The following is a 17,128-nucleotide window of genomic DNA, read 5'->3' as shown; positions in this document are numbered from 1 at the left end:
GTTGAACCTTCAAATTATATGAATTATCTTGTTTCTTGGGCCTGTGTGACATCTTTATTCCGCAATTCAATTTTTAAACAACACTATTGACACCAAGAAATCATTACGTTATGGATGACATCGTTTGGTGAGCCAAAATCTGATGATAAAAGTGAATTTATGATGTGTGGTCATTTTTTCACAGTTTCATAACAGTTGCAATATTTTCTCGTTTTGCGGTAGGTTAACGAAGCCTTCACAACGAGTTCCCAGTTTCCAGAAACTTGTCTGGGCAGCCCGTCATTGTCCGATATCGCTGCCCAACTGTCTAAAGGAGGGATTTTCCCTTTCTTCTTAAACAGCCCCAAACCAAAACATGTGAGGATGTCATCCACAAAATCAAATCGGTGTGGCCAGACTAGCAAAAGTAGATCAGTAGTTTTCTTTAGTGGGCAAATTGGACCAAAGTGGTATTTCGAAAGTAGATTACAGGTGTCTTGGATGGGTAGCACCTAAAATGTATTGGTATTTCACACACTTAACAATCCTTACTGTTTTCTGTTCTGCAGTAGGGGTGGTAGCATTTCCAGAGGGTTGTTGTTTCAAACTCTTTGTTTAGGAGTGTCTTTGTTTCAAACTCGGTGATAGGAGCAAGGTTATTTGGGGTTTGGTGCTGGAAGACAAAACACTGTGTCCCTAATACTTCCATAGCTCTTTAACCTTCTCCCTGCTGCCTAACCTGATAATGTAACCAATACAACTTTGGTGCGAAAGGGCTACATGTACGGCAGCAGGGAGAAGGTTAACAATGGATTACTTTTGAAATGCCCATCTTTCACCAATGTTTCAGGTTGTGGATAGGTTTAACCGTAAGTGAAATTATGGGAATGTTTCTCACTAATGGTGCAAGTTGATGGTGTGCAGTTATTAGAAGTTTGCTATTAAAGAAACTACATGTATAGTACAATATAATTGAGTGAGTGTCTCTGTTTGTTTCAGGTAGTGAACCTGGGGCTGTCTGCCCGCCTGAGGTCCATGTTTGAGAAGGGGGATGTACACAACGTTGAGGCTCCTGCCAGAAAGAGTCCTGTCGCCATACCCCGCAGCACCAGCACTCCTGATATCTCCAAGGCTGGAAGGTGAGAAAATAGAACTGTAACTCAGTCGACTTAAGTTTACCATACTCCGAAAGATATATAACATAACATAAAAAGATAGAATGAAGATGTGTGTTAAAGGACCGGGGAAAAAACCCTCAGCACCACTATCACAGAAAGAACAGTTACATGTAATTGTAAGTACACATTATATGATGATGAATGGTTTATTGAATTAGATATGTGCCCAGAATGCCTGTGGAAAGACGTGCCAAAACAGCGCTGCACTGGCAACCTGACAAAGGAATATGGAAATGGCGAAGACCAAAACTTACATTGTACACATGTACATGGCCACAAATGCTACAAAAAGACCTGGCCCAAAACTATACTGAATGATATGAGTTTTTCTTAGTGACCTGATGTGCCACTAGGCACGGGAGGATCTAAGTGTAAGACAGTTAGTACGTAATGTAAGAAATGTTTTTAATGATATCCCTTCAGGAGAGACAGCACCAGCAGCAGCAGTAGTGAAGAGGGGGAAGCCCACGCCGTGAAAACTAGCTTCAGCGATGACGAGGTTGAACATCGCAAGGCTGAGATCAAAGGTCCGTCTGCCAAGTCCTTGAGAGCCATGTTTGAGACCAACAAAACAGAGGAATCGGGGCCCACTACACTTCCCAAGGCCAAACCAAAGGTATGTTAGACTCGATCATGCAGCTATACCTCATGCCTTTCTACATGTACACTTAGATATAACCACAATCCCTCTAGAAACAGGACAATCTTCCACAAAGGCCAGCTTTGTCTGGCAGAAGAAAAGTTTGTCAGCTTTTAAAAAAAGGACATATCTCATGCCAAAAATAGTTGACACGCAACTGGATAAAATTTTGAAACAGTCAGACGTTTCAGACAGCATCTGCTGTCTTTTGTCAGTGACATTTTTGGCGTATCTTACTACCTGGATGTCTAACCTTCATCAACGACATATCTCATGCTTTCTTGTACATGACGAATTTTACTCGCTAGATTTCTCATTATACCATGATACATGTTGTAACTAAAGGATTATTAAATCTGTCATTTCCAGAGTGTTTCCCTGTTTAAAACACCACCCTTGGAGAAGTGTAGGGCCTGTGAGAAGACCGTCTATGCCATGGAGAAGATTGCCACAGACCACGACACGTTTCACAAGAGCTGCTTCAAGTGCGACCAATGCAAGAAAGTACTCAGGTACAGATCAAAGGCTACTTAAACTTGATAAATCATAAATCATTATCAATAAATATAAAACAAGAATATAAAAAAAAAACATAATGTTGAAGATTTCAAAGCTGATGTGCAAGGGGAAAATTTAGCTTGTTTTGAAATGCCCATGTTATAATAGTTTTCTTGACATTTATGCCTCATGTGTATTCTATTACTCTAAATTAGTCAAAATGCTTGACCGTTTGGGCGCCACGGAAGTCAAAGTTTTCTCCACCCTTCTCAGTTTTCTTCTCTTCTTAATGTTCCCATCTTTCCATTGCCCACCCCTTTCCTCTTCCCTGGACAGTTTCTCGTCTGATGGAATAGTAATCTTTAAATCTTTTTTATCTTTGCAGTCTGGGCACTTTTGCTGGCATTCACGACAAGCTCTACTGCAAGCCCCACTTCTTCTTAATGTTCCCATCTTTTCCATTGCCCACCCCTGTCTTCTTCCCAGGACAGTTTCTTGCGTGATGAAAAAGTAATCTTTTATATAGTTTTAACAAAATGATTCTGTCTCTCTGCAGTCTGGGCACTTTTGCTGGCATTCATGACAAGCTCTACTACAAGCCCCACTTCTTGATGTTCCCATCTTTTCCATTGCCCACCCCTTTCTTCTTCCCCTTGTGTAATGAAAAGTAATCTTTACATCTTTTTTGTCTTTGCAGTCTGGGCACTTTTGCTGGCATTCACGACAAGCTCTACTGCAAGCCCCACTTCAAGCAGCTCTTCCAGGCTAAGGGAAACTACGACGAGGGCTTCGGCCAAGTGCAGCGCAAGCACAAGTGGGCTCCTAAGTCTGACAGTCCCGAAGAAGATGCCCAAGACAAGCAGCAGATCGAAGAGGTCGTGGAAGTGAAGCGGCCTGTTCCTAAAAGGCGGCCTCGCAGCGCCGATCTCGAAGAGTTCGACGACAAGCCTCCCGTCCAGGACGACCAAGACGACGAGGAATTCGAGGTGAGGCGTCCTGTCCCCGTGAAGCGACGGAGCCTTCCTAAAAGCGAAAGTCCCTCAGAAAGCGAAAATGAGGAGGAAGAGGAAGAAGAGGTGGTGACTAGAAGAAGCAGGTCTTCATCCTCAAGCAGTCGCGAGGCGCCGAAAGGCCGAAGCCATTCCGCAAGCAGCGGGGAAGGGTCCAGAGGCCGTAGCCACTCTGCAAGTAGCGAGGAAAGACGCACAAAGAGACGATCGGGCTCGTCGTCAAGCATGGATGAAGAAGAAAGGCGGCAGCGCGAGCTTTCACTGAAGGAAGGGAGCGTAGAGGAGGAGATTAAACGGGCTCGACTCTACCGCCAGAAACTTCTACGGGATAGCTCTCAAGATGAGGAGGATTGTTAAGTCTCCTTTCTTGTTAAGATGTTTCTTTTTCTTGCTTAGTGCTTAGATTTGAGTCAGCAAGTAATTGTAAGTTGTACATGCTGTTGGTTCATTGTACAATGTAGGTTATATTTGTCATTCCTTCTAAACCTGTTCTTCTAATCTTTACCATGCAACATCATACTCTAACCTGGCACGGAGTTAAGGAGGTAGATCACTCAAGAATGTGTGCACGATATGTTGTCTTTTAACCTTAAGCACACTGGAGTAGCTGTTTGGCACCCAGTACCCTATTGGTTACAGAGTTAGGCAGCAGGGAGAAGGTTAACAAACTGTTGCCAGTGCCAGCTACAGTGTATAGAACTACTACCTAATGTGCCATAAACAAAATATTACCATTCCTATGACTAAAATACTATTGCGGGTGACTCAAAAATGTATATCTAGTTGATTGAAAAAGTCATATCTGGCTCTCCATCTACCTTGCATGTCTACAAGAATATACTACATCCTTTTTCTCTAGTTTTGAGCATCAATGCCACCTTGCAGATTTGTACAGTATTACAGTTAACAACAGCACTTGTTATAAGATGGTAATTAATGACATGGATGTGCTGCTAAGAGTTCATGATTGCTTGAATCGATAACGAAATGCAGAGGAAATGTTTCACACCAGAATGAAATAGTAGCAAACTTTGTGCAATGAATAACATTGTGAACACATTGCCAAAGAGATGGTGTGTACTCCTGGGGTTGGGGAGGTTTTGTAATAACATCTGCATGACAATAGAAAGTGCTACTACAATTTGATAATGCAATAAAGCTGATAACTGTAAAATGCATTTCCATAATGTACAGATCTTAGTTGATCAAGTATTGATAGAATCGGAAACAACAGGAGACATGGTTTTGTAGTGATCAGTATGATGAATGCTTGGTTACAGTAACTAAGTTAACATTTCGTCTAATTGTAGTACTGAAAATTAAAACACATGTATTACTCCAGAGATGTATAGAGAAATGATATTTCCAGAGTTAGTAGCTTGTTTGGTGTACAATATCCAGGGAATATTTAGCTTAACAATTAGTCATAGTTTAAATGTTAAAAAAAAACTTCTAATAGACTTAATAACATGATATGCCTACTTAATTGTATGTCTTGAAAATACTGAATACCATATAGCTCTTGAAATTCTCCTCAAGCTGGGCTTGATAACCTCTTGGACTTGCTAGGAAGCTCTGATTGGGTAAAGATGAGCCAATCAGAGCTGTGACACGTATGTATGTATGTATGTCACAGCTCTGATTGGCTGAAGATAGGCCAATCACATGGCACCAATTACCATAACTGTTTCATACATTCCAATGAGTGGGCAAGTACGAAACTAAAGGTGATTTTCCAAGATTATTCTTGACTAACCATGGCCTAAACTTAAATGTAGTTTCTCTATTGCATAATGAAACCTTGCCACATACATGTATGTAACCAAAGGAGTGTTATTGTATACAAAGACCACATTTAATCTTGGTCTTGGAAGTTTTGTATAAAATACCATGAAGGAAAAAAATCATACTGACTTAGTGAGTAGACTAATTTACCTTAGGTTGCTTGCTAAGCCTGTTTTTTTATGTTTACTTTATCCGTTCCAAAAAGGTGATTCCTGGCTATGATGTTATTTTGTTCAAACATTCCTATAAGTCACAATTGAGATCTCTACTTAACAAATCTCTACTTAACATGATGAAGATATGGACAATTACTACTTACAAATTTAAATAATATTTTGTGCACGCTTTTACAGATTTCTTAATATCTATAAAGGGATGTAAGATTTATTCCATGTGGGACATTCCAATTTATTGTTCATGTTTTTGCTAATTGCTATGCTAAATGTTGCATTAATGTATCTTTGAATATTTTTCATTTTCATGTATACTAGATTACTATGAACATTTATAATGGGAACACATTGATATGCTTAGACAAGGCTAGCCTGAGATATTTACTACATACATATAGTAGGGATTTTGGCCCGGAAATGATATTCTAAGATAAATAAAAGTTTCCAAAGATTTGAGGTGATTGAATAACTTGACTGATCAAGACTCAAGCTTTACATTGTAAAAAAAAAAAGATAGTAGAATGTACTGAGCGTTTTATTCAAAATTTTGTAAAGCGAATAAGGTTCATGAAATAAAGAAAATGATTTTCACGTTTTGTTTCCTCTTCATGTTCTTTTTATCAGATACATATGACACTTGTTTGAAAACGTTTGTAACATCTTTGTGATCGATTGTAGTAAATTACATCTGTAGTTCAATTGCGTCTCGGCAGGTGGCGTCGAATGTGTACTTGTTATGGTAACATTAGTTACTGACTTGACGCACCATGGAAGGTAGGTACAGCTTTTTGATACCAGTCATTGTGAGTCCATTTGCACGCATCAATTAGAACGATCGTTATGTGCTGTTGTAAGATTCTGAAACAACACAGCGATTCTAGCTGGAAATCATGTTTTTTTAGAACCAGTTTGAAATCTCCATATTGCAAGCTGCACGACAGTATGTACAAGGTAGGTGTAACTAGAAGTTGTCACTGGGGAGTTGATAGTGATTAAAGAAATATACTCTTCGTATTTATTCAAATACATACTGTATTTATCTTGCATTTTGCACTTGGCCCGCAAGGATTCATGTGGCTCAAAGGAAACCCAAGCAATATTAGAGTACGAAAAATCGGATTTTGAAAGTCAATTTATTTGGTCATTTCTATACATGCACATGTTTGATCATGTTAAGTTCAAACAGCACCATCACAATGTATAGCAACGTCCATGATGCAAAAAGACGACGTTGTTGTGATGTTAGAACTCACTGAAATCGTGGCCAGAGTTTTTGTAGGCTCGCGAAACTAAGGGGATCATCGTACGGCACGATTTTGCGCGGTTTTAAAATCCTAAAAGTATGAAGTTATTACGCAAATGTGCTAAACAATGTTAATAAGATTTCAGCATTTTTTTCATGTCCATTTTTTGGCCCTAATGTTGCTTTGGTTGCCTTTAACAGAAGTTCGTCAAATGTGGGCATTTATTCGTCTTCAAGCAGACGTAAGGGTACGGCGTAAAACAATGAATGAGGCAGATCCTTACATCTGCTTGGAGATTAGACATGTAATGAGCATACTCGATACTTATCTATGATCTCCTGAAATGATATCCTCCCTATTGCCCAGTGTTGTTTTTATGGCATTGCGTCGTATGAGCGTATCGGACCTCATTCTTGCCGCAGATTTCTCATGTATTGGTAGACATGCAGCGCGTTCTCTTCAAATCTGTTCTTTAACATTCTTAAAATCCATCGTCTCTCGGAATTTCATTTTGACTCTTTGTAAATAACCTTTTTCTGTCCTTGTTTATTTGAAGTCACTACTACATTCATTCTCTTTTTGTCAATACTACTTTCGTTTCAAATCTCTATTCGCTCTTGTTTCGAATTTTATGTTTGATTTTGGTGATTTTCAGAATGACTCGCAGAGTGATGTCAATGTTTATTTGTGGTTTGTCTGTTTAGCGTCTAGTAAATCACGATGGCCGACAAGCCAGCCCCAGCCGAGGCATCGCCTCCCACAGTACAGGTGGGTACAAAATAGGACATAGGCCCGGTTTACACATGCGTGTCCAAGTACACTCGTAGTGCTCGGAAATGCGTGTGTAAACATGGCCATACTCTACAGACCGTCCCTGACTGTTCATCACAATTAGCAGTCCAACCAATGATAGCATGGCAGTCAGCGGATCGACCAATGAGAGTGGCTGCATGTCGATCAAATATTTGCATGTTTGTGTTTTGACGGTGTTGGGCTGGCTATGGGATCGATCTATTCTGAAAAAGAACAAACATTGCTGGACATTTTCGCAAAATCGTTTCATATCATGACGATTATTAACAACAGTTTTGTGAGCAATGGTTATGTTATTTTCACAATGAAATTACTACCGCATTATATGGTTTTGAATGGAATACTTTGAACAGGTTGCTTTAGCGCCGTAAATCTTAAGTAAATGAAGAAAAATCATCGATCACAAGTTTAATCTCATCACAACCATTGTTATGCATGTAAATTAGTCGATCATCATTCTTTAAATAAGTACCAAAGAGACTTTCTCCGAGGCTCCTTTCAACATATAGTCAACAACCTTTTCCTTGTTATGCGTGTGCACATGTATTTCACATTTAAACTGTATTTCCTACATTATCCTATTGCACCACGACCAGTAAAACGTCACTCGAACCTAGTCTTCCCTGAACCTAGTCCTGAAAACCCTCTATATCCTCCAACAATGGTAGCTATAGTCTATAAAATCTCTCCAACTCCAGATCTTTTCCAAGATACTCTCTGACTCAAAACTTGGAAGCTCAACCAAACTTTGTCCTTAGTTTCTAGACAGTCAAACCGACGGAACCAACCTCTCCTCAACAGTAAAAGCTTACGAAAATTAACCTTACTTTTCCAGTTTTCCCCCGTTTACACAGCTACCATTCTCAACCATTCTCACCCAACCACAGCATTGAATGAAAACTATGATAACTCAAATTTCCCCCCAACATGGAGACGACAGATGATTCTTTTCTTTCTATTAAGGAGGCGGAGCCGTCTCAAACCCCTGCACCCGTGAGCGACGGCCCAGGTGAAACAAAGGAAGAAAGAGAGCCCATACCTCTACCACCGCTGCCACCACCAGCCGCAGAGGTTGCCCAAGAGGCAGCTGAACCTACAGCTGTTGAACAAAGTCCAGTTGTTGCCCAAGAGGCGGTTGAAACGCCAACAGTGGTGGCAGAACCTCCCATAGAACCACCTCCTGCAGCCGCAGTCGAAGAGGCCGCGCCTGAAGCATCAGCAGCTGAACCTACAGCTGCTGAACAAAGTCCAGTTGTTGAAGAAGCTGCAGATTCTGAGAGTGCACCTCCCCCTCAAGAAGTTACACAAGTTGCTGAAGTTGTACCTCAGACTGCTGAAGTTGCTCCGACTGAAGCACCGACAGCTCAGGCCACAGTTGCTGAAGAAAGTCCTGCCCCTGTCGTTGAAGAAGCTGCTGCAGTCACTGACGTTGCACCGTCGTCTCCAGAAACGGCACTTGAAGCGGTTGAAGCACCGACAGCTCAGGCCTCAGTTGCTGAAGAAAGCCCTGCCCCTGTCATTGAAGAAGCTGCTGCAATCGCTGAGGTGGCACCTCAAGAAGCTACACCGACAGCTGGAGAAACTCCAGCCCCAGCCGTCGAAGAAGCACCTCCATCAGTACTGGAAGCTCCCAAGGAACCAGCCAAACCAGAAGAGAGTTCTGCAAAAATAAAGATGGAAGTCACGGCAAGCGAAGTCGAACCCGCCACTCCAGATGTCGCCCAGGAAGCAGTAGTGCCGGTGGTGTCCTGGAGTGTTGCCGATGCTTACGTGGATGCATCCGAGGTGACTGCAGACGTTTCAGTACCGAAAACCGAAGTAACTCCAGCACCTCCACCATCTCCGACACCAGCCGAAGCTCCTCAAGCTGCGAAGCCCAAAGAGAAGCCCAAAGCTGAAGTCACACCCCCTCCAGTCCCCATAGAGAAGCCCAACGCCAAGGTTGCACCCCCTACATCAGCTGTAGAGAAGCCCAAAGTCACACCCCCTCCAACAGAGAAGCCCAAAGCCAAAGTCACACCCCCTCCAACAGAGAAACCCAAAGCCAAGGTCGCACCCCCTCCAGCAACTATAGAGAAGCCCAAAGCCAAAGCCGCACCCCCTCCTCCAGCAAAGAAGAAAAAGAAAGGCAAAGCTCCTCCGGCGAAACCTGTTCCTGTCGAAGTAAAGGAGGAGACGAAAACAGTGACCTTCGCACCAGGAGAACCCGAGGTCATTTCCGAAACCTTTATTGAAATGTCTGATCCCATCTTTGAAACGGCCGAAGCAGTGCAGGTGTGTGCTGTGTGCGCTACTACTACGATGTGCTACTCCGTGGTCGTATGGTAGTAATGCCAAGTGAACATGACAGAAAAAAGAACCAAGTGACATATTCATTGGCGTTGAATGAGTACCAGAACTACAAAAAAGAAGACATGTTCAGTTGTCCAGAGCTCTTTCGAATAAACAGGTGTTTTCAAAAATAATATACCATTTACAGCAGACAATATGAAAAGAAAATACAATTTAAGAAAAAATAGCTATCTACGCAATATTCTCCACAGACCTAAACCAATCAGCTACAAAGTGACAGATTGGAGAATGTGCTACATTTACTAAGATGAACCGTTAGCATCCTCTTACGCCAGGCCCGCCGATCATATATAGAAAAGCAACGGTCCTGACCTACCGGCCTACGATACGTCCTTTTCGATGACAACCAATCACCAACCAATCACGTCGCCGCCTACGGTCACGAGGCAACATGATTGGCTGGCGACTTTCCTTCAAACAACAAAAGGAAGGTATCTGATTGGATGACGGCAGCCCAGACGTCACCAACCAATCACGTCGCCGCCTACGGTCACGAGGCAACATGATTGGCTGGTCCTTCAAACAACAAAGGGGGGTATCTGATTGGATGACGGCAGGCCAGCGCTAACGCAGCGAGAAGGACGGATTGCAAGCCGATACGCCAGGGTAGTTGCTTAACATATACAAAAGACAAGCCCCTGGAACGAGAGGATAAGCATTGTCGACATTATAGTTTCATCGTGATGTTGAGGGTGGCATTATCACCAATACGACTCGGAGTAGCACATCGCAGGCTCAATGCAGGCTAACTCAAAGTAACTCAGCGGTTTTGCTGCAACGCAGCCTTGTGAACACGCGCATGAAGACCAGGCTAACTACTAACGGAGAAAAAATGATGGAGGAAAGTCGACCGCAAATTATTTAACATCCTTTGTCTATCCATCCCTACGTCATGCCCCATACCCTGCTGAACAATTTTGACAAACAGTACTTAATTTTTGTGACTCTAGATCTCGAGGACGATCGTCGAGGTCGAAATAGTCTCCAAGACGACGACTCTGTCAATGCCGAAGACGTTTGTAGCCCTGGTGACCTCGCAGACCAAAGATGAGAATGTGATTTGTCCCTTAAAATGATCCCTTCTTTGCGATCCAAGTAAATCCAATCCACCCTTGACTAATCGTTGTCGTTGACTGAAGATCGGGCTGAACAAATCTCCTAATACCAGCGGCCAGACCACAATCCTTGCCAAAATCCGTCAGACCACCCCAAACCCTCAGACCAACCTATTGCCCTCCGGACCAATTTACGAAATGCGTCGAAGTTATGGATACTAGTTTGACTTTTTTGGTCGTGTTTCTTTACACTTAATCATGTCGTTGCACTTTTTGTGTGCATGACGTTCCGGGCTCATCCTACCTTAGTATTATCCCTGCATTTGTGATATATTTGTGTATCTTTGATATTTTGATATTCTTATCAGGCTCCGGTCGAAAGCAAAGTCACCGTTGTCCGTACGGTGACGCCCTCCGCCCAGCCCGAAGTGATGAGGAAAATCCAGAAACTTCAGGCCAAAGCTCAGCCCCAAACGCCGCCACCGGAAGTGAGGGGCGTCAGAAAGGTGACCAGGATCGTCACAGAAGAAAAGCAGCCAGAAGTCACCGAAGTCCGAAAAGTGACAAAGACGGTGAGTGTGTTGTTTTGGCGTATAGTGTATGATGATTCTTGCTGCTACTGCTACATGAAATACAATCCCTTTGAGCGAACGTTTCCAAATGAAAGAAACAGAGTGAAAGAGAAAGATATATTTCATGGAATTATCATAACGTAAATCATGACTATGATCTAACTTAGACTAGTGGAGAAAATGATTCATTAATCAGTCTCATTTTTCGGTAGATTTTCACTCGTTTGCCGCTTGAAATGAATATCTATAAATTGTACTTGTATTACAGTTATTTTCGTTCTCTTTTGCGCTTATGCTAGACTGTAGAGCAACCGGAAGTGACCGAGATGAGAAAGGTGACTCGCACCGTCATCGAACAGCCGCCGGAAGTGACCGAGGTCCGTCGTGTGACCCGTACCGTAACCGAGCAGCCGGAAGTGTCCGAGGTCCGGCGTGTGACCCGTACCGTGACTTCCCAGCCGGAAGTGTCCGAGGTCCGCCGCGTTACCCGTACAGTGACCGAGCAACCGGAAGTGTCCGAGGTCCGTCGTGTGACCCGTACCGTGACCTCTCAGCCGGAAGTGTCCGAGGTCCGCACGTTCACTAGGACAGTCTCCGAGCAGCAGCCACAGGTGACCCAGGTTCGGAAGGTCACCCGCACCCTCTCCAGCGACCAGAAACCGGACGTGAAAACCACAACGTTCCGTACCGTCACCAGCAAGGCAGAGCCTCCAGAGGTTGGTAATAAATCACTTGTCAATGCCACATTCAAAGTCTTTTTGTGCTTTAACAATTATAGAATTACAATACATTGATACAATGGTAACGGATCGGAAACGGCAAAAGCACCAAACAATCATCGCACAATTTGGATGTTGCGCGTTTTGCCATACCGTTGCCCTGTGCCCTGTTCGCAATTCGTCGAAATTTATATTTTTTTGGTGACGCCGAAGGGGCGGAGCTGTTACTTTCTCTACTACAACCCCACCATGTGACGCAATTTATTGTCTTCATTTCATTTCTGTATCTGTTTAGCGTATACTATACGTAACACAACAGCTTTGCAGGCATGCAGCGAGGGGGCAGCTGGTTGTGTTACAGAAGGACTTGACGTTATATAGATATTTATCACAACTATATTGAGTTACTAAATTGTGTGTGTTTTTTCGTTCTCCAAGGTACGAAAGACGACCAAAGTTACGACTACCGTGATGAAGGGCGAGCCTGTGACCACAACTCAGACGAAGGTGGAAAAAACGGCTGTCAGGCCTGAGACCAAGGTCCACACTATCACTAAGGTTAGTCTGTCTTATCTTTCTTTCTTTCGTTATGATCTTTGTCTTGGCTCAATCTTCTATTTATCCTTTCTTTCTTTCGTTCCTTTTCTCTCTTTCTTCCAATTTTTCTTTTCTTTTTTCTCACATTTTACTTGTGTTTTATCTTGCCTCTTCCTTCTATCTTTCGTATTCCTTGTTCCTTATCTTCCTGTATAATTTCGTGATTACTATTTCTTGTTTTCCTTCCTTCTTCTCTAGTTTCTTCCTGTCTTTGTTTCAGTGTTCCATCCACGAGAACTAAATGAATTTTAGGTATGTTATCTAATCTAAAAGTAAATATCATCTTAATCTTGGGGTGATTTTGGTGCGAATTCCTTGGTTTGAGTCAGTAACTGCAATTTTGCTTCCTGACACCGAATGACCACACTTAAGCTCTTAAGTTTCATGAAGATGATTGTGTGCTCAAGAGTTCGAGTTTGACGTTCAAGCCATCCTCAGTCTGCATGACCATGACACCCGTCGCAGTCACGCAGCGGCAACTAGCGGCAATGGTCATATTGCATTGTGCGACGAGTCATACATATTAATATTTTTATATATAGATATGTTAAGTCCTTTATATCTCACTTCTTGTGTTTTAAACAAATATATAAAAAGTATCCAATGTGTATAGTCCTCGTTTGTCAAGAATTGGGTTGGATCTAGGCTATCCAACTAGGTATAGGTAAGGACAAGGTTTTTGATGTCAGCGAACCCCACATCACAATAGTCAAGACCTACATGTACATGTAGGAAAGAACGGTACATGTTGCTCTACATCTCCACTAAGAATGTATATGATGAAACATTGGCTCACCGATTAAAACTGTGAAGCTTCAAGCCTGTAGCAGTGGGGTTGTTTACGCCTTATGGTAACATCCCGTCTTTTGTTCTGGATATCTCTTCAGGTGGAGCCTCCCAAAATTGTTCGCAAAGTGGAAGTGAGAGAAGCGCCCCCTACCGTGACCAAGACAGTGGTGCACAAAGTGGAAACCGCTCCAGAAGTCAAGAAAACGGTCATTGAAGCACCGCCAATGGTAGCTATTGTTTGTTTGATTGATTGTTTGCTTGTTTGTTCATGTTTATTCATGTCTAAGTTACACTTAATCTTTGTACTTATCTCGTATGAAGTTACAACTTTGTTTTCCCGTAACATACTATACTACTACTAGTTATGTTGTGTGGGCTGCTTCTTGTTCTTGGGACCAAACAATAAGTTTATTGCAAATTCCTTCTAGGAGGCTAATTGCAAGTAACAGGGAAAACACGGACAAGTAATGGAATAGAAAATGACATGTGACTACTAACAATGAGCAGTTGCAATGCGATTGGCTGTGTTACACTGTCTTGAGTGTGGTGTTAGCTTTCAAACAAAGTGCAATATTTATGTCCTTACAAATGTGTCGCCTTCCTTGTTCGCCATGGCAGAAAGTTTACAAGAAGTTCACCCGGGTGGAGCAGCCGTCTGGCCCGTCCCGAGTGACGGTCCGCCGGACCGAGTTCGAGGCCGGGCCCGGTGACATCGAGACCCGCAAACTGAAACACCGCATCATCACCACCACTACGACAACCACCACTGAAGACGGGGAGACCACAGAGGATGTCGGTAGGTTCTTTTTCTGACACGAGTTAGCGCTGGCCAGCCGTCAGCCAATCAATGGACCGTTCCAGTCGAACACCATAAGCCACGCCCCCCTGTTCTATTTTGAACGGCGCTTGACGAACAAAAATGGCCGCCACCGTTTGGCTGGCAATAATGTGGACTGACTTCTGTTGAACTTTCTTGACTCTGAAACCCTTTCAGAGCGGAGGTGTTCCAAATAGAACAGGGGGTTCTAAATTTCCGATATGGTGTTCGACGGGAACGGTCCCTTGGGAAAGGCACTTTATACGACTTTCCTCACTTCAATCAAGTGAAAATGAGTACCTAGCTTCGGTTAGTGCTGTGGCACTGTTACTTCCGCAGTCGGTGTGTTTCGCTGCGGTATTACGCGTTTAGTTGAGAGATACCCCCCAACCCATGCATATAAGGGACCCGCATATTAGCATACAACTCATATATACATGTATATATGGGCGCGGCATATGCAAGCGGTGGGCCTGACATGACAGAGTGGCTGAAACGACTACATTGAGGGAGAAAGATGCGCTTCCATAGTATCTCCTCTCCATGTATGGCTGACACCAGAGTTAGAATGCCTGATCCTATTTGTAAACAGGTCCGCTCTCTTAATAAGACCCCCTCAAGGACCGTCATTGTCCTCTGTCAGCCGAGCATCTCCTTAAGTTGACAACAAGAGTAAAGCCGTGTGACGGAGGCTTGTTTGTTGTACATGTACATGCAAACACACGGTCTTACACAGTACCGGCGAATGTAGGTCGATCGTGCGGTAAGGCTACTCTCCAAGCAGAGGTTTGGCTCCGGATTGTTTTTGACATGTTTGCGGTCGTTTTTAGCAGGCTTTCTATTTTGTCCAAATAGAAAACCCGATGGCAAAGCCTTAACAGACGTCAAAAACAATCTGGAGCCGAACCTCTGCTTGGAGAGTACGTTCCTTCCCGGAAAGGCCCCTGTCGCATATATCTGTGTGTGTGTGTGTGCGTGCGTCCGTGTGTGCGTGCGTCCGTGTGCGCGCGTGTGTGTGTGTGTAAAAGTGGGAACTGTTGTGTTGCTTATTGTCAATACGGTACATTCAGATACTACTTTGCATTGTAGTTATGGCTCTAGCCAGCTAGTAGAAGATGAATGTTTGAAATGAAATATGAGCAATTTTCCGGTATCGAAACTCCGGAATGTTTTCGGCTTGATCAATCGACTGCACCTTACGGAAGTGTAGACAGTTTTTGCCTGTTTCAAAGTGGAATATCTCAGCCGAATACACCTTACATAAGTACAGATAGCTTACAGTTTTAGCTGTTTTGAAACAGGGGGTCTAAGTCCTGTCCGCGTAACATTACATACAGTATGTCTTCAGCAATGCTTTGTTGTTGTTCTGCTCTGGCAGGAACCGCCTGGACTAGAACAGAGTTCTGTAACTTAACTGTGTCTATAGCTTTTAATAGAAACACTAAAAAAGCTTCTGCCTTCCAGACCGTGGTCAAAAATAGACCGATCCTGACTGCCTATCACAATTACAGTTCAACCAACGAAAGCATGGCGATTAGCAGTTCGACCAATGAGAGAGTGGTTGCATGTTCGTCAAATAGTTGGGTTTTCACGTTTTTATTTTGTATTTCTACTTTTTTGACGGATGCTGCCAGGCTATGGGATCTAACTATAAGCACGTGTTCTTGTTTTTTTTTCAAACAAAGTGTAGTATGCCCCTGAACTTGATTTGATTTGACGTAAATCTAGTTCTGACCGATAAGACACGGTCTAATTAAGAAGAAAAAGTTGCTGAAAAAAATAGCAAAAGTTTGGCGTCATAATGGTTTTTACCTGTTCTGTTAAGCGGGTGTGTCACCAGACTGCGCCAAATTATTGCGGAAACCTTCCGAAGGCGAAAATTTCAAGCGACATATTGGAGCGCATTTGCGCTGGTCTGCGCCACTTTGCGTGTCCAGTAAGATACCCGCTTAAGTTTCAACCCACCTAGAATCGGCAGGGTAGACTCAAGCTGTGAAACACGTGTTGAACACTTTGACAAAATCCTCGCGTGTTGAAATCACGCCGAGGAATTCCAAACACGTTCCCCTGTAGACCGAACTACGAGCATCATTTTCGTGACCTCTGTCTGCTGCCAGTATATCCCCTTTCCTTTTAGGCCATGTTAATTTGATTATATGGATGACATCCACGCGCGCATCAATTTTCGTCCATTTCCAAGGAAAAAAGTTTTCTACCATACTGTAAATCGTGCAAAGCAGCTACAAAATGGTCAAATACATGCCGTAAATTGCAAAAAAAGATTTTTCGGAAAACAGATACTAATGTCTAGAATGCCAAACTCCAAGAAGAGGACGTGAAAGACCAAGAATGAAGAATCCATCATTTGGTATACTATTCTCTGTGTGTTTTGTTCAACCTTCCTGACCATGCAGATTTCATATTGAAGGCAACTTTTTTTTACAACTTTTTTTATTCGCACGCTCGCATCAGTTTTGGGGTTACCATAGGGTGTCATCCATATAGTCAAATCAACATGGCCTTATGGACTTTGAGGGTTGGTTTTATGTTTGCGGTGAACTCTTTACCGAGAACTTAAAACCACCGCGAAAAGCCGTCCCATTGTGTGACTGTAGCGCTACTATTGTTTCAAACGCGAACTCAAAACCACCGCGAACACTCCATTTCCCTACCACGAAAGTAAATCCCCGCGAACATTTCTGCATTTACAGTATCCCCCTTTCCTCTTTTGGACTTTGAGGGGGAAACGGGCGGGATCAAACCTGTTATTCAAACCCAGTTATGCAGACAATCTGATGTGTTTCCTAGTTCCTGCATACCTTCTGATAACAGACATGATGTAGAAAAATGTCCGTTTTGATAAAGCAACATGACCTTACAAGCTTGAGCCTGTCAACGTCAGGAAAT

General features: G+C 43.0%; 2 protein-coding genes across 20 annotated transcripts in view; both read left to right on the top strand.

Annotated features, from left to right (window-relative positions):
- The window catches only part of LOC136445610 (LIM domain and actin-binding protein 1-like), a 48,030-nt gene extending 42,176 nt beyond the window's left edge, over positions 1–5,854 (top strand). For all 16 annotated transcript variants that reach the window (XM_066443718.1, XM_066443709.1, XM_066443708.1 and 13 more), the window contains 4 exons: positions 979–1,118; positions 1,581–1,773; positions 2,167–2,309; positions 2,993–5,854. In XM_066443718.1, the coding sequence (XP_066299815.1) occupies positions 979–1,118; positions 1,581–1,773; positions 2,167–2,309; positions 2,993–3,662 (1,146 nt within the window). In that variant the 3' untranslated portion in view covers positions 3,663–5,854. The remainder of the gene's footprint in view (positions 1–978; positions 1,119–1,580; positions 1,774–2,166; positions 2,310–2,992) is intronic.
- A 1,341-nt stretch (positions 5,855–7,195) lies between these two features.
- LOC136445858 (titin homolog) overlaps positions 7,196–17,128 on the top strand; it is a 45,013-nt gene continuing 35,080 nt past the window's right edge. Inside the window, exons 1-7 of one of the 4 annotated variants that reach the window (XM_066444048.1) lie at positions 7,202–7,275; positions 8,284–9,531; positions 11,096–11,299; positions 11,599–12,015; positions 12,457–12,576; positions 13,503–13,631; positions 14,023–14,200. In XM_066444048.1, the coding sequence (XP_066300145.1) occupies positions 7,228–7,275; positions 8,284–9,531; positions 11,096–11,299; positions 11,599–12,015; positions 12,457–12,576; positions 13,503–13,631; positions 14,023–14,200 (2,344 nt within the window). In that variant the 5' untranslated portion in view covers positions 7,202–7,227. Of the gene's footprint in view, positions 7,276–8,283; positions 9,532–11,095; positions 11,300–11,598; positions 12,016–12,456; positions 12,577–13,502; positions 13,632–14,022; positions 14,201–17,128 lie in introns of all 4 variants that reach the window. The other 3 variants (XM_066444046.1, XM_066444047.1, XM_066444049.1) reach the window with 3 other exon arrangements.

Source organism: Branchiostoma lanceolatum, chromosome 12 (assembly GCF_035083965.1).
Source record: "Branchiostoma lanceolatum isolate klBraLanc5 chromosome 12, klBraLanc5.hap2, whole genome shotgun sequence".
NCBI classification, from domain to species: domain Eukaryota; kingdom Metazoa; phylum Chordata; class Leptocardii; order Amphioxiformes; family Branchiostomatidae; genus Branchiostoma; species Branchiostoma lanceolatum.
Note: the sequence above shows the minus strand (reverse complement) of the source record. Positions and strands in the feature narration are given on the sequence as shown.